We start from the raw sequence: 22396 nt of genomic DNA on the forward strand, positions 1-22396 counted from the left end.
AAGAAATAGAAAGTGATAATTATTTTGTCCCATTCCCTCTGCCATCTCACAGAGATTCCTTGGAGAAAGATGCTGAAAACATATTTAATTATATATATTGTAGGAATGTAATCTTTTAGCGAAATTTTGTCAAACAAGCTAGACCTAGGAGTGGCTTTGAGGAAAGCTGACCCTCCTTTAACCTATCAGCCTCCACCCACCCCACGACCACAACCTGAACTGAAAAATATTAGTCGTCTTCGCTTTGGACAGTTGACGTTTCTCTCTGTCATACGTAAAATGTAAATGAAAGCATCTTGAGAAATCCTTGCTGTTTATTGATCTCTTGTGTATTGGCTTCAAGACAAGCCTCCCCGCCTCCCCATGGGGATGGATACCAGCACCACCATGTGGGAGCTGCCTCCTTTCTGACTTTGTTTTATCCTCATGGTTTATAGGAAAATAAGGTTGCAGTTTTTTCCCTCATTCATTCCTTGACTTCCTTTATCTGTTTCTGCCCCTTTGACATTTGTACCCTCCTTCCACTGACTGTTATTCACAGGGCTTGTTTCTGCCTCTGAGCTCAGAATGCCCACATGAGGGGGCCCCACCGACCAGTATGAAGTGCAGGGCCCTTTTCTTGCATGTCCTTCCTTCCTGCCTTTTTCCCACTTTTCTTGTCTGGTTACTTAGTTGTGAAACTCCTTTAAGCTGTTTTGGTTTAGAATGTCCTATTCCCGCTTTTTCTTTCACTCCTTATTGTTTAGACTATGATCAGACTCTTGGTTGTTGAGTTCCTTCTTCTTTCCCAATAAATCTATTCACCGTGGAAATAAAAAAGAAATCCCCTATGTCCAGTCTGAGTCATGTCAGTGGGAATGTGGGAATTAGAGCTGGAGCAGCCAGGTAGCCAGGTGAATCTCAAGCCTGGAAATCCATCTGCACTTTTGGGGGGAGGCGGGCATGCTTCAGGCTTCTAAAAAGGATGCCATGGGGGGACCCGTGTCTCAGGCTTCAAAGAGTTTCACAGAAAAACATCTCTTTTAGCTCCTAACTCTTTTAGCTGCTGAATCAACACAACAGTGTTTAATGCCACAAGACCAGTATTGAGAGAATCCTTTTAGGTGAACACTTGTTTCAAGCTAGTGTGACCTATTTGAGTATGGTCACATATTTCCTAACAAATTCTCATTTCAGGTTAGTTTCAGGTTTGGATTGAGGGTTTAAGGACTTCCCTACCCCTAATGGTAGGGTCTGAGCGTCACAAATCATTGAACGTCACAAATCATTGATCGTGAGAGTACTCTGCTGAGGGGCAATTTGAACTTGGAGAGCTCGTGGAAGTTCAAATATACTTCTGCTTCCTTTTTTGAGAGAGACAGTTTAGAATCAGGAGTGCTTAACTTTTTTCCCCCATAGGTATTTTTGGGACTCTAAAAATGATAGGTTCTCTCCAAAGGAAAATTCAAATTCACGAGTGCACGTGCAGAACCTTGCACATAATTTTTGGCATGAGGTGTCTTTGGATTCTAGAGAAAGAGTCCCTATTATAGAGGAATGGTGAGCTTCAGGTAGTTTTTGAGGCAAGGACACTTTTAGTCTTGCTCAGTGCTCAAGGCTTTTTAAAGCACAGCTGAGTGGTGTGGCTGTAAGCGTGGACTTAACAGTAACCACTTCACATGAATTGGTAGTAGAGTCCTGCCCCGGTCTGTTGCTCACTTGAATGCTTTTTGCCCTTGAAAAGGTTTGGTCTGAGGTGATGATTAATCAACAAGTATTTGATCACCTAGTAGATATTCAGCTCTGTATAGTATATTGTTTCATCTAGGTCCCTGTTGTGAAAATGCGCTTTCCTTTAACTTCCCGTAGGCATCTGACTTGTTTCATCAGACACTGAGGGCATTCCACATATGCAGTGCTGTGTCAGGTGGCAGCACAAAAACATGTCCATTAGGACCAGCTTTGAAAGGTGAACAAATGGCACAGTTAAGGAGTGTTGTATGAAGGGTGGGAAAGAACTAACGTATATTAAGGGATTAAGTAGCACATTATTTGTGTTTTCTTTAATCCTTACCCCCTCCATGTCATAGATGGAGAAACTGGGTCTCAGAGAGATTGAGTACCTTACTCCAGACCTCTGAGGAGCAAAGCCAGAATTCAAGCCCAGTCATGTGGACTCTAAGCTCAGATCTATCTATCTATCTTTCTTCTTCCTTCCCTCCCTGCCTCCCTCCCTCCCTCCCTGCCTCCCTCCCTCCCTCCCTGCCTCCCTCCCTCCCTCCCTGCCTCCCTCCCTCCCTCCCTCCCTCCCTCCCTCCCATGTCTCTTCTGTTAAAGACCAGAGGTGGATGGAGTGGGTTAGTGTTGGGAGAGTGTAGAAATGAGACCCTTAGACTGAGTATCCCCAGTAGGTTAACTTCATGACCTTTATGAAACATTATTTCTCCTCTGTTAATTACCACCCATCATGTAACTGTTTCTCAGTTGGTCTTTAGAACTGTTTATCTGCTGTGTGCATCACTCCCCTTTTGTGGAGCATCCAGCTTGTGTGGTACCACAGTATTGAGAGAGTGACCAAAGACCTGGTGGTCACGTTACCACCCGAGTGGCCTCATGCATGCTACTTCCGAGTCTTTTCTTGTAAGTGACACAAACAACTTGGGTGATCTGAGGGATTCTCCGCCCCAGGCCCTCGCGCGATTTTGGTGCAGACATGTCAGAGGGGAGTGCCTTTATCACTTAGCTTTCAGTTGGCAGAATGCATCCAGGTGGGAAGGAAAGAGAGCAGGTGTTCAGTTAGAGTCACGTTCTCTTTGTTGTGTACTTTAGGGGGAGGTTTAATTCGTGTCTTTAAAAAGCTGTCTGCTTGGGCATTTGAGTCCTCCAGATCATGCACGTACTTGACCAGCAGCAGAGGCAGAACCTTTGTGTGGTGGGTCCTAGTTATCATTCAGTTAGGGACAAGCTTTTGGAAATACCTCTCCTTCTTCAGAGGTCGTGATTTCTCAGCATGGAATGTCCATGCCAAGCTCTCCCACCATCTTGTTTTTCCATTTGGCAAATTTTCTTGTTCTTCTCCAGTGGCCCCAGCATCCTTTGTGCCCCTCCTTCATTTTGCATGGACCTTCGTTATACCCCATATTGCGTTGCATCATAGGTAGAGGTTTTTGTGTACGCTTGCCCAGCCAGACTGAGTCACTTGAACACATCCTGGTAGCTCTGTGTCAGCACTTTGTCCAATGTGTGTTAGGTGTTTCACGCTGTGGTTGAAACAGTGTATCCTCTTTAGAAGGAATGAAAAGAGATCATGTTTAAATTCATCTGAGGGCGGGAGAAAAATCTCTGCTCCCGACAGTCACAAGAATGTCTGGAGAGCTGATTGCTAGTCTGGAGATCCTTAGAAAAGCTAGTAATAGACATTGGAAACTGAGCCAAGGAATGTGGACTTGGGCTCTTACATTTTGACTTCCTTTGTGATCTTGTTGGAGGTCGTCTTTTGCATCAGGCCAATGGATGGATTTTACTTGAAGGGAGAGTTTCTAATAGAAAAGCTGGGGAAACATTTTCAGGTTTCTTTTTGGGTTTTTTTTGTGGTATGCGGGCCTCTCACTGCTGTGGCCTCTCCCATTGCGGAGCACAGGCTCCGGACGCGCAGGCTCAGCGGCCATGGCTCACGGGCCCAGCCGCTCCGCGGCATGTGGGATCTTCCCGGACCGGGGCACGAACCCGCGTCCCCTGCATCGGCAGGCGGACTCTCAACCACTGCGCCACCAGGGAAGCCCACATTTTCAGTTTTGAAACGACTTTATTAACCTACAAATAATTAAAGGTGATCTCTTAACCTATGTGTAAAGAAGAAGAGTCTTTCCCTCATATGTGATGATCCAGAATCCAAAGTGGGAAAATGTAAGACTGTTCAGAGAAGATGCTAACCTAGAAACCACAGACTGCTGGGCCTTGGGAACTTGGAGAAACTTGTGGAAGCAACCTTGGAGGTTATGGAGAATATTGGAGATGGGATTCTGGGGCAGGGGTGGGAAAGAAGGAAGACTGAACTTCTACTGATAATCAAATAGGGTCCTAGGACTTAAGTCATATGGTTAAGATGCATTTTGAATAATTCTGCAGTTACTTAAAAAAAAAAAAAGATAAATCCCTACATCTTAAAATTCCATATTGTTTACACACTATCTCTTACCTAGATTTTTAAAATGACATAGACATTTTAATAATTATATGTATTAGTCTTGCTGTGGTTAATAAACCACAAATTCCAAAAATACAGAGGTTTGCAGCAAACATTAATTTCTAGATCGAGTTATGTGTCAGTGGCTGGGAGTCCATTGCTATGGCTCTTTTCCACAAGTCTTCCCTTCTGAAGGCAGGAGAGAGCACATGAGAGCTGATGGAAACATGCAGTGGCTCTTAAAGTGTCTGCTCCCATCTGGTGTACGTCACATTTGCTCATGTGCCATTGGCCAGAGCCTGTTACGTAGCCAAGCCAACAGTCACTGGACTCGAGTGGAGATGTGCCCTCCGGTCGGCAGTCACTTGGCAATAGTGAGTGTGTATAATCCGCTTAAAGGTACAGAGTTAATAATTGCAAACGATACTACAATCTACCATGTAGTTTGTGTCTTCTCCTTTTGTCACTGAATGTTATTTAGTAAATACCTGACATCAGTTTAGATTTATCATTTTTAAAAGTTTTAAATACATTTTCACCCTATTATGCGTCATATAGTTTTAGATTAATTTTCGAAGAAACGAACCTTTTGCAAGGAAGTGATGTGGTGGATCACTGCGTGTTTCTTCTTGAACGATTGCAGTGCGTGGAGCTCTGTTGTACGCCGTTGCGCTAGCTCAAGGCTCCAGAACAATTTGAATAATGGGGTGATTCTGTATCAGTCTTGTTTCTGAATTTTGTAGACATGCCTCCAGTGTTTTATATTGTTTCCTGCTTAAGAAATAGATTATTGAGATCTAATTCACGTACCGTAACAGTCACCATTTCAAACTATATTACAGTTGAGTGGATTTTAGTATACTCACAGCATTGTGCAAACATCATTACTATCTAATTCCAGAATATTTTGTTACCCAAAAAAGAAACCTCATATTTATTAAGTGTTCACTCCTGTTTTCCCCTTCCCTTCAGCCCCTGGCAACCAGAAGTCTTCTTTCTATCTTTGTGGATTTGCCTGTCTGGATTCTTCATATAAATGGAATTATATACGTGGCCTTTCATGTCTGGTTTCTTTCACTTAGAGCAGTGTTTTCGAGGTTCATTGCTGATGTTTTCCGATTTATACCCTTTAACAGATTTAGGAACCTTCCTTTTATTTCTCAATTTTACTTAGAGATTTTAATAGAATGGCTGATATTTACCAGTGTATGATACCAATAAGCATTTTGGTAGTTGCGGGCATGATTATATTGGACAGTGATCCTATTATCAGTTAATGTAATGAATAGCATTAATAAATTTCTTAATGTTAAATCACTTTTGATTTCTTGGATTATGTTTGACTCAATCCTGGTATATTACTTTTCTTTCTTTCGTTTTGAAAACATTCTTCCAATGTACCATTTGCTGTTACTTTACTGACGAAGTCTACACTGACATCTGATTTCCTTTTTTGTCATACTATTTTGATATCAGATATAGGTAACCCTTATAAACTGATTTGAAAGTTTTTTCATTTTAAATGTGTTTTAGAGTGTTCAAATAAAACAGGACTTGCTCCTGGAGGTTCATTAGAGCTCAGTTGTAAAACCATTGGGGCTTAGCTCACCTTTCAGTGAAAGTTCTCTGACAGCAGTTCTGAGGTTATTTAGTTGTTTAGGTTTTCTACATCAATTTAATTTCTCTTTGGCCGTACATTTTGCTGCAATGTATGGCCAAAGAGGCTTCCAGGTTTATTAGCATAGCTATTCATAGCACATCCTTGTAATTTATAATCATACACAGAGGTAAGATTTAAATCATTATTGCCTGCTCATTTTCCCCCTCCTTCTTTCTATATTTAATTCTATATTTATTCTATATTAATACAATTCTATATTTAATTCTTTTAGAAGAATTAAATTTTGGTTTTATTTATAACTTTTACTCTTTCTTTTCTGTTTTCAATTTATGCTTTAATTTTTTTTTTTTTCAGTATGCGGGCCTCTCACTGTTGTGGCCTCTCCCATTGCGGAGCACAGGCTCCGGACGTGCAGGCTCAGGGGCCATGGCTCACGGGCCCAGCCGCTCCGTGGCATGTGGGGTCTTCCCGGACCAGGGCATGAACCCGTGTCCCCTGCATCAGCAGGCGGACTCTCAACCACTGTGCCACCAGGGAAGCCCTGCTTTAATTTTTTTATTCCCTCTTCCACTTTCCTTTTTTTTTTAGATATTTATTTATTTATTTGGCTACACTGAGTCTTAGTTGCGGCAGCTGGGCTCCTTTAGTTTCAGATTGAGTGCTCCTTAGCAGTGGCATGTGAACTCTTAGTTGAGGCATGCACATGGGATCTAGTTCCTTGACCAGGGATCGAACCCTGGCCCCCTGCATTGGGAGTGTGGAGTCTTAACCACTGTGCCACCAGGGAATTCCCCCTCTTCCACTTTCTTTCTTTTTTTTTGTTTTTTTAATTGGGGTATAGTTGTTTTACAATGTTGTGTTAGTTTCTACTGTACAGTGAAGTAAAGTACAGTTCTCTTCCACTTTGACTTTTTTTTTTTAAATGGGAGCACAAGGTAGATGTGGACTAAAGTGTAGTGTTTTATGGGATAAATCTTTTCAAATGTATATATTTATCTGCTCTTAAGGACTGTGCTGCTTTTCCTCATGTATTGGTTTTCTTGGGTCTGAATGATGAATTGATATAGGCTGGTATATTTTTCGGTTTTCTTGTGTCTGATGAGGTAATACAGGCCTGCTATTTGCCTCTCACCAGAAGTGAATTATTGGATCCCCTGTTTCTTTTTTCTTTTTCTCTCTTTCTTTCTTTCTTTCTTTTTTTTTTTTTTGCCTCACTGCACGGCTTACGTGATCTTAGTTCCCCGGCAGTGAGAGCACCTAGTTCTAACCACTGTACTGCCAGGGAATTCCCTGGATCTCCCTGTTTCTACCTGATGTTAGAATTGTCTTCTTGGATCTTAGGTTGAGTGGAATAATAGTTGACAAATCAGTTGAGTGGTCTCCCCTTGGGAAAAGGAATCAGAAGAAAGAAAACCAGGGTCAGGGACAGTCGGTCAGGAAGACTTGGCCTAGTTCCTCTCTGTGTCTGGATCCAGTATAGCCTGGCTTCCATCTTGTTTTAGGTGCTCTCCCCATCTCGGTAGAGTCCAGCCTTTTCAGAATTTGCGGTCTTGCCTCCTTTGTGCTTGGTGGACCTACCCAGGGAAGCTGACTTCATGAAGGTGCAAGCAGGCGCCTTCTGTTCCCCTGACCTTTCTCTTGCCTCTCTACCCCTCCTGGCTAGATGAAGCCCTGGGGGCAAGGCACCATCTGCTGGTGGGCCTCACATGGTGTATCTGCCTGTGCTGGCATCCCCTTGCTCACAGCAGCCAGACACTCTGGGGGTCCTCCTTTGCCCCACTGTGGGCCCTTCCATACCCTCATCCCTCCAGACAATTGCAAATTCAAACTAGAGTGTCTGTGAGGGTTCGGGACACTTTCTACTTCTTAGGTAACCTTGAGAACTCTAAGTAACCTCAGTGACATGGGTTAAAGATACCTCTTAGTTCTTTTCTCAGTTGAGTCCCAATTGTCTCCTGTAGGAAATCTTCAAAACTTTTGGCATTTGGGTGATGCCCTTTCCTAGTTTCTAATCTGGTACTCATTCCAGTCACTATGCGCCCGCCCCTCCCCGCCGCACCCCCACTGCTCTTTCTCTCCCGTTCTTCAGGTGGTTGTTGTCTGGAACGGGGAAAGAGGGAGAAAGCAAAGACCTGAGCTTATTAATTCACTGCATTTATCTAGAAGTCTAGATTTATAATTTTTCAATGAGTGTGTAACATTGTTATTAATGTAAACACGATCATTTCCTGGTTAGCGAGCCTTTGGAGCTTTTCCAGGGTTCACTCTGTGTTCTTTGATCTGTTATGAACATCTGTGAACAGAACAATTTTGAGGTTTTCCCTTTGAAGTTATTGCCCATAGTTGGCCTAAATTTAACTTTACAGCAAAGTCAGCAGTCAGGAGTGTTCTGTTCAGTGTGTGCAGGGCACATTCATTCTTCAGGCATCTCCTGTGTGCCTGGCAGGAGAGAGGTCCATTAAGACAAGTCAGGTACAGTCTGTGCATTCAGAGAGCTCTCATTCTCCTGTAGCGGTCGGGATGCCCCGAGAGGCTTTGGCAGGCTTTTCTGAAACGAGATCATCACGTTGCCCACACTCCTCTAATAGTATCAAAAAGAGAAATTAGAGTGTTTTCGCATGACTTGTTTTTATTAAGTCTGTATTGGCCCTTAAGGTATACCACTTTCTTTCATAAACCCTATGTTTAATGTAATATAGAATTTTGCTGGTGACTAACGTTATTTTAATAATCTCTCTTGCAGCTGGCTGACCGCAATGGTGGATCTTATAACTGAAATTCTTTGAGCGAGGGCAGTTTCCAAAGTGTCCTGGTTATGTATTCCTCTTCCTAAGTAAAAAGGGGTGATGGGGAGAAGAAATTCTCTTATAACTGAAACTACATAGCAAGAATTGATATTTTGGAGCGTTGAGGAGTTTTCATGTATTTATCAGCTATGTAGTTGTAACTCTCACAAAGGCTACCGTAGATATATCTATTGCCACAGGGAAGTCATTAAGGAAGATGTGGTTAGGGCACCAACTGTGACTCTAGGTGCGATTTTAATTTTCAGCAGCACTTATGGTCTACTGTGAACCCAGCCCCATAGTCTAAAGGGGATGCCGGAATACTTGCAGACACGTTGACTTTTTTGTTTGTTTGTTTGAGTATTTTAATAGTGATATAACGCCTACCATGTACCAGGCACTGTTCCAATTGCTCCATAGGCTAACTAACTCAATCCCATTATACCCATTTTATAAATGACAAAGCTGGGGCAATAGAGAGATTAAGGAATTTACTTAAGTCATGCTGCTAGTAAAGAGTAGAACCGGGATTCAAAACTCGGCAGTCCGTCCAGGTTAGCTTCAGTTTTGTTGTCATTCAACAGACGTTTATTGAGTACCTTCTATTGGCAAGAGATTGAGTTGGGTCACTTCTAAAACTCATTCATTCATCAAATACTTACTGAGTACCTACTGTGTTCCAGAAGACACAGTCTCTGCTCCTGTTGAATTTACAGACTGGTGGGAAGTCAGACAGACAGATAATTAATATATAATATATTTTTAGACAGTGGTAAGTCCTATGATGAAAATAAAGCCAGGGAAGGGACTGGAAAATGATGGAGGGTGCAGGAATGTTTTTAGATTTTTGTGGGCTGAGAACGCCTCTCTGAGTAGGTGTCATTTGAGCAGAAACCTGTTTGAGGAGAAGAGCCAGGCCAGTGGCAATCGGAGGGGAGAGCAGTGTTCCAGGCAGAGTGAGCAGCAAGTGTGAAGGCCCTGAGGTCCAGACGAGCCAAGGCCAGGTGTGTAGAGCAGGATGAGCTGGAGGGCAGTGGGGAGAATGTCTGGGATGAGGTCAGAGACTGTGATAAGATCATGTTGGCCCTTGTGGGTTATGGGAGGGAGTCTGGATTTTATTTTGAATGTGTTTGGATGGATGTCTTTCAGAGTTCTGAGCAGGGGGGGTAACATGTTTTGATTGACCTTTTCTAGGGAGCATTCTGGCTGCAGTAAGGAGGACTGACTGTAGGGCAGCAACAATGAAACAGGAGGCTTTTGTGTTGAGCCAAGGGATTCTCTCACTTCTTGTAATTCGTGTTAGTTGTAAAGGTGCTGCCCTCCCACAATACGTGCTCTAGAACTCAGGTCTCAGTGAAGCAAACCCGCTACCGGAGGACTCTGAGGGTAGAGGAGCCTGGGTCACTGAGTCCACCTAAGCCCCTGCCCTTTCCTCCTGAGATTTTTGTCTTTTCCCTCCACGTTTGTTTCTCATGGGGACCATATCTTGAGGGGAGTTATCTGGGGGATAACTTGTATTAAGACCCTAAGGGAAAATGTAAACATTCCTCAACTGGCTTTAAAAACAGAAGCTTCATGTTTACCCAGAAGGATTTATGGCCAGAGAATGGAGATGAGGGACAGTGTTGGGTTGGGGAAAGCCATCCAGCTTGATAACACCCTTGAACTAGGAACCAGATACCTTAGCTCAACTCAGTAGAGTGATAACTGGCTTCCATACATTTGGATACAGAAGTCCTTCACCTTTTTGAGTCGGCTTCCTCATCAGTAGAGATAGTATCTGTCTGCTAACCTCACCACGTTGAGGTTGACGTAGAGGGCAGCGAAATAAGAATGTGGAAGCCCTGCGCACAGACGTGCCATGGAAGGCGGAGACGGTAGCAGCCCTTTATAGGAAAGTCCAGGCATCCGTAGCTCATTTGCTATTCATATATGCTCAAATAATATTACGGGAAGCACCCTGTAGTAAGGGTGTGGGTATCTTCCCTGGTTGTGTAGTCCTAAAGGAAAGAATCTGCTGTGTGACAAGGTCTGCGTGACTTTCTCCTCCCCAACCCCTGCTAACTGATTTGAGAAATAGTTCAGTTCCCACTGTCTGGCCAAGATCTTTTAGACCTTTATGTGGGCCGTTCCTGGAGGATTATTGGCTGAGGTCCCCAGAGCAAAGGTTAGGGGAGTTGAGGTTAGGGGAGTTGTCCTGGAGTCACTGGGAGACGGGCAGACAGATGGATGGATAATCACAGACACACAAAGGTGAACAAGGCACAGTTACAGTTGTTGGATGCACAGTGCTTATGGATAAGTTATATATGTAAATAAATGAATAAAACTGTGAAAATTGCTTCAGTGGAAGTATCTTCAAGGTATTGAGAAGGGAGTGACTAATTTTGTCAGGGGCTGGATCCAGGAAGGATTCTAGAAGGAGGGGGCATTTGAGAAGATTTCTGTGAGATCCTGGGAGCCCTCTACATAAAAAAGAGGGGTGTGTGTGTGTGTGTGTGTATGTGTGTGCGTGCGCGCACTATGTAAGCAACGATGAGAAAATATGAAACAGCATAGTGGGTTCCAGGATCAGTTCAGGCCAGATTGTGGAAAATTGCTGTCTGAGCTGATGTTGGCTTATCTGACTAAAGGTTTTGAATTCATTCTTTCTTTTGTGCAATGTTTAGCCATAGGTGATGGAGCCTTTCTGAGGCCCAGTGAGCTAGTGTTGTTAAAATATAAGGGTGGGCCCCTCAGTGCCTAGCATGGTGCCTTGCCTGAGGTCAGTGTTTAAATATTTACTGAAATGATGAAGATGTGATGGTTGTCTCAGCGCTCCAGAGAAGATGTCCCCCTGCTGATCCTTAGACCCTGGGATTTGGACACTGCATGCCCTCAGTGACATCAGTGTGCTGAGGAAGCAGGTCGTGGGATGCTGCTGTAGCCAGGTTCTGTGGTCCACACGGAGAGCAGCTGCTGAGGGGCTTGCCTTCCCAGCTGACAAGACCCTGGGCTGAGAAGTGGAGGGGTGGGGTCCATTCCCATGAGTACCTTCTGTGAAATGGTACCCTTTCAGTAATTACAAAAGTATTTTTGACATTGCATAAGTAAGGATGTGATTAAATTATCTGTGGTCAGGGAGACAAAGGAGGGTACCTTTTTTGTTTAGTTTCCATCACCCACTGAGTTGGGTGACATTGCCCTCGACCCCAGACCATGCTTCCCTCTGCCTTGTTCCATACTCTCTTTCCAGATGTGCCATCTTCATCTGGAGCTTATGGACATGACGGCTAGATTGACTTCTCATTTCCTGTATGTTCTCTTCTCTGGGGGCTAAGTCATATCCAGCCTGCACACAAGAAGAGATCCTTCTGGGGAAAGACCCACGCCCAGCCTGTGATCTGATTACCCACAGGTCAGGAATGCAAAAAAACATTCCTGACCAAGGCTCTTTGCTTAGTATCATGTCACTTTCTTGCCATATTCCTTAGTCTTTGCCTTCTAATGATTCCAAGGTGACATTCAGAGGCTTTCACATCTACTGCTAGGTAGGGCTTTGTTCTCTTATCAAATCTTAAAGCCAGAAAAGGTAACTGGAAGACTGCATCTTTTTTGAATAGTATAGGGACATAATTGATTCAAGTGGCTTCCTACTGAGGCCTAAGAAGAAAGAAGTCCATAAGTTTTTAATCTTTCCTTCCCTTTCTTTTCTGGTACTTGCTCCCCTCCCCACCCCTTTTAAACTTTTTTATTGCGGAAAATTTTAAACACATACAGAAGAGGTGAGAATTTATAGTGAACCTGCAAGTACCAGCTTCAACAGTGATCAGCTTTGGGCCATCTTGTATCATCTATATCCCAACTACCTGACCTTAATTATTTTGAAGCAGATACCACACATCCTATCATTTCATCTGTGAATACTTTAGTTATGTGTTACTAAAAGATGAAGACTTTGTAAAATCATAATACTTCCATTATCACACCTAATAATTCCTTCATGTCATCAAATAATTGATCAATATTCAAAATTTCCCGAATGTCTCAAAGTCTTTTAACCCTGTGTTTTAATCGTGACCCACTGCAGTTGTTGGTAGGTCTCTTAAGTTTCATTACATCTGTAGGTGCTCTTTCCAACCCTGTATTTCTTTTTTCCTTACAATTTATTTATTTATTGAAGAAACTGGGTCTTCGGTTCTCTTTAGCTTCACATTGTGTAGATGCCGCTGACTGCGTCCTCGCAGTACTTGTTCTACATGTTCCTCACTCTTGCTGTATTGCCTATAAATTGGTGGTGTGTCTAGAGATTTGTTCAGGACTCATAGCCAGCATATTTGGCAAGCATGCTTCGTAGGTGGTGGTGTGAACTTATTCCAGGAGGCACGTAATGTTTAGCTGTCTCTTTGTGATGGTTGATTAGGTTTTTAAATGTGTTGGATATTTAAGAGGGTTCTGGCCCCTCAATGTTTACCTGGGCCCAAGTGGCGGTCTTGAGAAAGTGGGAAAAAGAGACAATGTGGTGTGCTCAGGAGTTCTTTCTCTGTCGAAGTCTGACGCCGGTGGTGGCTGTCATGTTCTCTGTCCTTGAACTGTTGGTTCCTGCAGCGCTTGCTGACACGTGAATCGACGGGATTTGGTGTAGAGCATTGCCCGTCGTGTTTCTGTTGGTTGTAAAAGACTCTTTCACTTAAGAAACGGTAAGGAGAGGATCAGATTCTTTGAAAGTTATTTTTGTATTTAGAGGTGTTTCTTGGTTTGGCTAAACCAGCCTCTGTTGCTGGTGTTCTCCGGGTGTGTGTTTTTAGCTACTTTGTAAGATGATTCTTTTCTTCTTTCAGGATCTCATTTTGCCCAACGGCGGTACTCCAGCAGGCCCTGCAAGTCCGGCTTCTTCATCTTCCCTTCTCAACAGACTACAGCTTGATGATGACATCGATGGTGAGACCAGAGACCTCTTTGTCACGGTTGATGATCCCAAGAAGCATGTCTGTACGATGGAGACCTACATCACTTACAGGATCACCACCAAAGTAGGTCTTTTTATTATCTTCCACCTGTCTAGAGTGTCTTGGAGAATTGAAGTCCTACCGCCATGATTCCTGCCTTTCCTTTTTCCCTTCCTTTGTACAACTCTGTTCACCTTTATGACAATTGTGAGTGTAGCTTTTTGGGAGAGTGGATATATTCAGATTTAAAAGGATTATGCATAAGTTTTTTTTCTTTTAACCTTAAAATGAAGGAGAAATTGTACTACAGTCTTTCAAATGAAACTTTTTTTTTTTTTTGCGGTACGCGGGCCTCTCACTGTTGTGGCCTCTCCCGTTGCGGAGCACAGGCTCTGGACTCAGCAGCCATGGCTCACGGGCCCAGCCGCTCCGCGGCATGTGGGATCCTCCCGGAGCGGGGCATGAACCCGTGTCCCCTGCACCGGCAGGCGGACTCTCAACCACTGCGCCACCAGGGAAGCCCTCAAATGAAACTTTTAAACCCCGTACTTTCACTTATTTTCTATCATGATATTGTTTAAGATGTTAATATCTCATTACTCTTGAAATTTATTAATCATTGTATCAACCATTGTATCAACCTGAAGCTCTGTGATGAGAACATGATTATAATCTGGTGTAATTAGTCTTTTTACAATTTTTTTAACATCTTTATTGGAGTATAATTGCTTTACAATGGTGTGTTAGTTTTTTATAACAAAGTGAATCAGCTATACATATACGTATATCTCCATATCTCCTCCCTCTTGCATCTCCCTCCCACCCTCCCATCCCACTTATCTAGGTTGCCCCAAAGCACCGAGCTGATCTCCCTGTGCTATGTGGCTGCTTCCAACTATCTATTTTACATTTGGTAGTGTATATATGTCCATGCCACTCTCTCACTTCGTCCCAGCTTACCCATCCCCCTCCCCGTGTCCTCAAGTCCATTCTCTACATCTGCGTCTTTATTCCTGTCCTGCCCCTAGGTTCTTCAGAACCTTTTTTTTTTTTTAGATTCCATATATATGTGTTAGCATACAGTATTTTTTTCTTTCTGACTTAACTTCACTCTGTATCATAGACTCTAGGTCCATCCATCTCACTACAGATAACACAATTTCCTTTCTTTTTATGGCCGAGTAATATTCCATTGTATATATGTGCCACATCTTCTTTATCCATTCATCTGGCCATGGACACTTAGGTTGCTTCCATGTCCTGACTATTGTAAGTAGAGCTGCAGTGAACATTGTGGTACATGACTCTTTTTGAATTATGGTTTTCTCAGGGTATATGCCCAGTAGTGGGATTGCTGGGTTGTATGGTAGTTTTATTTTTAGTTTAAGGAACCTCCGTGCTGTTCTCCATAGTGGCTGTATCAATTTACATTCCCACCAACAGTGCAAGAGGGTTCCCTTTTCTCCACACCCTCTCCACCATTTATTGTTTGTAGATTTGTGGATGAATGGCCATTCTGACTGGTGTGAGGTGATACCTCATTGTAGTTTTGATTTGCATTTCTCTAATGATTAGTGATGTTGAGCATCCTTTCATGTGTTTGTTGGCAATCTGTATATCTTCTTTGGAGCAATGTCTATTTAGGTCTTCTGCCCATTTTTGGATTGGGTTGTTTGTTTTTTTGTTATTGAGCTGCATGAGTTGCTTGTAAATTTTGGAGATTAATCCTTTGTCAGTTGCTTCATTTGCAAATATTTTCTCCCATTCTGAGGGTTGTCTTTTGGTCTTGTTTATGGTTTCCTTTGCTGTGCAAAAGCTTTTAAGTTTCATTAGGTCCCATTTCTTTATTTTTGTTTTTATTTCCATTTCTCTGGGAGGTGGGTCAAAAAAGATCTTGCTGTGATTTGTCATAGAGTGTTCTGCCTATGTTTTCTTCTAAGAGTTTGATAGTGTCTGGCCTTACATTTAGGTCTTTAATCCGTTTTGAGTTTATTTTTGTGTATGGTGTTAGGGAGTGTTCTAATTTCATTCTTTTACATGTAGCTGTCCAGTTTTCCCAGCACCACTTACTGAAGAGGCTGTCTTTTCTCCATTGTATATTCTTGCCTCCTTTATCAGAAATAAGGTGACCATATGTGTTTGGGTTTATCTCTGGGCTTTCTGTCCTGTTCAATTGATCTATATTTCTGTTTTTGTGCCAGTACCATAGTGTCCTGATTACTGTAGCTTTGTAGTATGGTCTGAAGTCTGGGAGCCTGATTCTGCCAGCTCCGTTTTTCTTACTCAAGATTACTTTGGCTATTCAGGATCTTTTGTGTTTCCATACAAATTGTGAAATTTTTTGCTCTAGTTCTGTGAAAAATGCCATTGGTAGTTTGATAGGGATTGCACTGAATCTGTAGATTGCTTTGGGTCGTATAGTCATTTTCACAGTGTTGTTTCTGCCAATCTAAGAACATGGTATCTCTCTCCATCTGTTTGTATCATCTTTAATTTCTTTCATCAGTGTCTTATAGTTTTCTGCATACAGGTAGTTAGTCTTAATGTCAGGGAGAGGAGGAGTAAAAGAGTGGGAACTAATATTTATTAACTTTCTGCCTTGTACCACTATATTACTGCCTTGTCTTTTCCACACCTGGTTCACATTTGAAAATTTGTATGTGTGCAGAGGCATATGCGCTCACACAGTCTGCCCCTGTCTCTTTTGGCACTGGGTAGTATTTCTCAACATTGCTAGGTGCTTAGATGTGTATTATATCCTCAGAGGTCTTAGGATGATATACATACCCCCCATGAATCATTTCCAGTTACTTATTTTTTTCTCCCTAGTGTCAACTTGTACCCTGTAGTCAGTGAAATGCAAAACACACTTTTCTTGAATTTGTGCTCTAAACAGCTGAATGTCAAGGTGATCGCCTGGCACAGCCGTGCTCACCTGTCTTGATGCTTCCCCAGCCCTGCTTGTCCTCCACCCTGCAGTTTCTCTCCCTGTCAGCGGATTCTCAGGCTGATGCCCGTGCTGCAGCTCACCACTCTCTCCTCTGCTGTCTCTCTGTCCTTCCTTCCCCTTTCTCCATTGTGCTCTTATTTCTGTCTCTTTTCCTCTGAGTCAGATAATGTCTTAGGATAACCTTTCCAAGTTCCAGTCCCACATTTTCACTTGGCTTCGAGGACAGCACCTTAAGGGTGAACTTGTTGCAGGATTAAATTTTACTTCTTACCGTGAATTCCACTTCTGATCTCAAACCAGAGTCCTTTTCTTTTCCTGTTTCAAATAGTGACACCAGGTTTAATACGTTGGTGATGCATCTGGAACCTTTTTTCTGAGTGTTGTATTAAAGGACGTGTAGGGATGCGTGGGGATGAGAGAGAGGACAGACGGGAACAGAGGGTCCCAAACTCCTGATCTTGTCCCAGCACCCCACTCCTGCTGAGCTTCTCAAGCAAAGTTAATGGTCAGAGGACGAGGTTGTACAAATACTTACTTTATGACTTTGAGCTTTGACTCCCAGGCCTGATTCAGATTCCTGATGACAAAAGCTGGACAAAGTACAGAGCTGCTTTTGCCTGAGGTAAAATGAGCCTAGGGCTGAGAGCCAACGCGGGGAAAGTGTTCCCCACCGAGGTCTAAGGCGTGGCTGTCTTCTCTCTCCAGTGGTGGAGAGAGGCTTTCTCAGGGCTGGCAGATCCTGGCAGTTTTCTCTGTAGGCGTCTAGAAAGTAACATCTTAATAATAGCTAATTATTGAGCATTTACCATATGCTGTACTTTTTTTTTTTTTTTACAGTAGAAACCCTTTAAATTTTATTTTATGTAAGTAATATGTGCTCATTATAGAGAAATTGGAAAACTCAAGTAAGCTAAAACAATAAAATAAAAGAACACTTACAAGCTCACCAGCCAGAAATAATCATTTATAATTCTCTGAACTATTTGTCTCTATCCATTCACAAAAATGAGTATTTTACTTGCGGCCAATTCACTTAATACAATGCAAATGTCTTCCTCTGCTAGTAAATGCCAGTGAGCACACTTATGCCATTGTTTCTAAGACTGCAGTAGTGCTCCGCCATGTGGATGAGCTGTCATTTATTTTGTGCTAAAATAAATGTGCTTTAAATATATCCTCAGTTAATCCTCACACTCCGTGAAGTAGGTACTGGTAGTATTCTTAACTTTTGCAAATGAGGAAACTAAGACACAGCGATATTAAGAAAATTGCTCAAAGACATGCAACTAATACGTGTTAAAACTTGAACCCAGATCTGTCTTGAACCCAGTTCTGTCTTGTGCTCTGCTTTCAGAAGACATGGTTTTCCAGAAAGTAACCCGCACCGCCCCTCCCACCCCCACCCCCCCCCACCAGCACGGTCATCTACTACCATGGCCTGACTGTTGAAATTGATGATGATGTGCAGATAGACTGGAGGTTGGGGAAACAGAGAGCAGCCCTCAGCTCCCTTTGGAAGCCGTCCTCCTCTTGTCTTTTATCCCATCGCCAGATAGTCATCTCCTAGGCTTATGCCCCAATTAATTCCTCTTTTCAGGTGTCTCAGTGGTCAACGCAGGCTAAATGCTGCTGAGGTCAAGTTATATGTAAGAATTACAAAGTGAATGTTAGATTTAATGATGAGAAGGTTATTGATGACTACGGTGAGAGCAGCTTCATTGGGGTGGTGGTACAGCAGTGCGCAGTGGGTTAGGATGAGTGGGAAGTAAGGAAAAGACGTGGTGAGTGTTGGTAGTTTGGCAGTGAAAGTGAGTGAGAGAACAGTAGCTGGAGGAGGGGATGTGGCTTTGAGGGGGAGAGGCATTTTGTTTGCTTTTTAAGGGTGAAAGAGACTTGTTTAAGTGCCACGTGGCCATTGTTGGTGGAGGAGACTGTGGGTTGAAGGTTGGAGAGTAGGATGGAAGCCTCTGAGGAGGTGGGCGGAGAGTGTCCCCGGCAGAAGTGGAGGGGAGGGAGTGGCCTCTCATGGGGGAAGCATACTTTTCCCATTGTTTCTGGAAGAAGGGAAGTGGTTTGTTTTTGTTTTGTGGCAGGATGTTGAGGGGTTCTTTGCTTATATCTGCAGTTTTCTCTATGAATAGATGATGAGGTCTTCGTGAAGAGTGAAGGGGGAGGTTTCGAAGTGGGGCTTAGAAGCTTTCAAAACTTCTACAGGCTTCGCGTTAACTCACGGAGAGCCGACTAAGGAAGTATGGGGAAAATGGGGAAGAGGGTTGACTAAGGAAGTATCAAGAGATTGTTTGACAGTGTTGCGCGTCCAGTTGTAGAATTTATTGCTTCAGTCAGTGTGTTTCCCTGATTTTCTCTTTCTTCCAGACTGTGCCTAAGTCTAGAAAGGCAGGCAGTAGGTGGCTGCACTTTTGCCAGTTGTATGAATGACGGTGTGGAAGGGGCATTCAGGATGTGGGCAAGTGAGATGCTGAAGTGATGGTTGGTGGAATTGATGCTGAGGAAGGAAGAAAGTAAAGACAGGAGTGGATGGATTGTCAAGAACTGTAGGTCCCGAGGCTGAAAAACCAGGGGTACTGGGAGCTGGAAGAGTCCGAAATATAGGAGGTGCCAGTTAGAGAGGGAGATGTGTGAACTTCTGTGTGATGACAGAGTCTGTGGAGAGGCCGTGGCAGTGGAGTGAGGTGTAGTTGGCTTAGCGGTGGGTGTTGTGTGTGGGAACCACCTGCGTCTTGAGGGCACCAGGTTATGAAGCCCGAGAACGAGGTGCTCTCAGGGGAATCAGGAGGAAGGCCAGAGGTGTCAGCAGATGACAGGTGTGAGGAGAGGTAGAGGTGTCTGTAACCTGATGGCATGAGCCTTGAAAGGATTTTCCGGGGTGGGAGGAGTGGTGTGGAGGGAGCAGGATGTCAACAGCAACTTTTTTTTTTTTTTTTTTTTTTTTTTTTTGCGGTACGCAGGCCTCTCACTGTTGTGGCCTCTCCCATTGCGGAGCACAGGTTACGGACGCGCAGGCTCAGCGGCCATGGCCCACGGGCCCAGCCGCTCCGCAGCATGTGGGATCTTCCCGGACCGGGGCACGAACCCGTGTCCCCTGCATCGGCAGGCGGACTCTCAACCACTGCACCACCAGGGAAGCCCTCAACAGCAACTCTTGGTCTTGGTCTTAGAGGTTTGTGAAATGTAAGAACACCAGCAGCTTTCCACTTGATGGGACAGCAAGGGGGCTGTATTCTCGGGAGAGCCAGCTTTCAGAATTTGAGCAGGTTGAGGAACCACAGGACGTTATTACTTACGGGACGGGTGTTCCAGAGAGCTGGGTGGGAAGATCTGAGGAGGAGGAAATAAATGGAAGCTCGTTTCGGAAGAAGGAGGCCGGAACACTCTGCAGCATCACTCACGGGTGCTCTGAGAGCTACAGGGCTTTGAAACAGAATGGGGCTGGCTGGCTGATATTTGATAAGGGAAGAGGTTCTCTTTCGGGGGGAGGGGGTTACTCAGACTTGTTAGGATCCAGCTGTGGCCTGGACGGATGGCATTTCTGATAGAGACAAAGCCTCTCTAGAGTGAGTTGACTGTAAAATCAACTTTTCAGTTGACTGAAAATGCTTGGGAAAGGCTCCAGGCCAGAGTCACTGGACCCATCAGCTCCTAGGGAATAAAGAGGAGTTCTTCTGTGGGACGGTGAGGCCCAAGGGACTGGATGTGCTCCTGGGGGATTGATTTTACTGTGGCTCCGTGCTGGGTCTTCCAACGTATTAAACTTAACAAAATTTGGCAGTGATGCCTAGAGATGACCAAGGAGATATTCACAGGGTGCAGTGGTGAGAATGAATGTTCTTCATTACAACTCTTGTGCTCGGTTACCTGTTTGTAGACCTGACTTTAGGTGTGTACGAATGACCTTATGATCTTGGTGGGGCATTCTAGAGTTGGAACACAGTAAGGAAGGACACAGAACAAAACTGTAAAGTGGTCGCCTCTGGTCATGGAATTGTGGGTGTGCACTTCCTTTTTTATTGTTTTGTTTACCACAGATACTAGAAAATAGAGATAAACACTTATTAGTACTTTATTTTTCTTTCTAAGTCAGACCCTGAATTTCACAGAGGAAAATCTTACTACAGACTCATAGTTGGGGTTTTATTGGCCTGCATATTTTATGAGCACTGTATGTCCTATAACGGACTAGATTTCTTTCCAGAAATTCACAGTAATGTCTGTGGCCCAATTTTAACAAGTGTGCAGAATTCCAAGGTGAGTGTGTTTTGCTAGCCTCGTTCCCAGCTCTACTTTTTCTCTCTGTCCTTGTTTTTCTTTATCTTGCTCACCTACTTCTAATTTATGTCATTTGATCATATTCCACATATCGCTCTATCTTTTCTAGAACAAGTGGTGGTAAAAATAAGTAAAATAATTATCAGGTCAGAGAGTGTGAACATCCTTCTCTTTCATGATGGGTTTTCTTTTATGTTATTGCTTTCCAGAGCATCAAACAAATTTTACTGATTTATTAAATCCCCTGTCCTTAAAGGAGCTGTTTTAAAAAATGAGTTTTTTGTGTGTGTGACTATAAGTATTGTGTAAGAATGTTAGAAAGTTTGGAAATAGAGTTGAATGTAAAGTTGTCATCATAAGTCCTAGATTTTTCTAACTTTTTATGTCGAAAATTTCAACACCAATGAAATCATAAAATATGTATAATTAATTTTATATCCTGCTGTTTTTTCTTAAAACTATTACTGAAGCATTTTTGTCATTAAAAATGTTTTACAGACATGATTACTGATAACCATAGAATAAATATACCATAATTTCCCTGACTGTTTTTTAATTGTTGGACATTTAGGTTGCTTTGAATTTGTTATTTTAAATAATATTGCAGTGAACATCATTATAACAGGTATCTTTGCCACAGTTTAAAAATTATTTTCTAATGATAGATTCCTAGAAGTAGCATAGCAGCAATTTTATATATATGTATACATGTATGCCATAAATAAAGGAGATAATTCAGGTGAATATTTTCAAAAGCTTGCAATGAAGACAGACTTCTTATCAATGACACTAAAAGTAGCAACCATACAGGGAAAAAATGGATGAATTTGACTAACAATTTTAAAATTCTGTATAATAAAAGCCATTTGGCAGTTATGATAGGTAGATCGCTATAAAGAGCTTTCACAAATGGAAAAGACTAGACTCACAAATATATAAAAAGACTTCTCACAAAAGAAGAAAAATATACAGCCAACAAACACTTGAAAGGATGTTCAACCACGACAGTCATTAAAGAAACAAAAGTAAAACAAAGATGACATGTTATTTTTCAGTTAGACTTCCATCAAAGATAAATAAATAGTCTCAGTATTGAGACTATATGCTAAGAATATAAATCAGTCTGTAACTGGAAACAGTTTGTCGATTAAAGATACGTATACTCTTTCATGTATATTCTTTCGTAATTTCAATAGAACTATCAGTGATGTTTACCATAGTATGGTTTATTGACTGAAAAATTGGTAACAACCTAAGTGGGGATTTGGTTTAATTATGGTATCTCCATGTGTGTTAAAGATGATTATGTAGATCTGAACTTACTGACACAGAAAGATGTCCAAGATATATTAAAGAGACATAGGAAAATATGAGTGCCTGTGCATAGAAAAAAACATGGAAAGATATAAACCATAATATTAATTGCATTTATCTCCATTTAGAGGGATTATGGCTGATCTTTTATTTTTTATTTCTTTAATTTTCCTGAAGTTTTAAAGTAAGTGTGTCGAACCTAAATAAATAGAAGGAAAAAAAAAAAGCAGTTGCTTGAAAGTGAAATTGGTTACAGCAGAAACAAAACTTGTGTTTTATCATACATACTGCTTTTTGTAGTTACCAAAGATTGATTTCAAAGTTAGAGTAGAAATGTTACATAGA

The 22396-nt window shown here is 42.6% G+C and overlaps 1 protein-coding gene across 8 annotated transcripts in view; it reads left to right on the plus strand.

The window, feature by feature from the left end:
* Positions 1-22396, plus strand: part of SNX30 (sorting nexin family member 30) — a 121748-nt gene that overhangs the window by 32154 nt on the left and 67198 nt on the right. For all 8 annotated transcript variants that reach the window (XR_007477860.1, XR_007477861.1, XR_004483045.2 and 5 more), the window contains exon 2: positions 13393-13584. Coding sequence is in view for 4 of the 8 variants with exons in the window: in XM_004269329.4 (XP_004269377.1) it covers positions 13393-13584 (192 nt within the window). In the remaining 4 variants the exon portion in view is untranslated. The remainder of the gene's footprint in view (positions 1-13392; positions 13585-22396) is intronic.

The sequence above is a fragment of the Orcinus orca genome, chromosome 6 (genome assembly GCF_937001465.1).
Source record: "Orcinus orca chromosome 6, mOrcOrc1.1, whole genome shotgun sequence".
Taxonomy (NCBI): Eukaryota; Metazoa; Chordata; class Mammalia; order Artiodactyla; family Delphinidae; genus Orcinus; species Orcinus orca.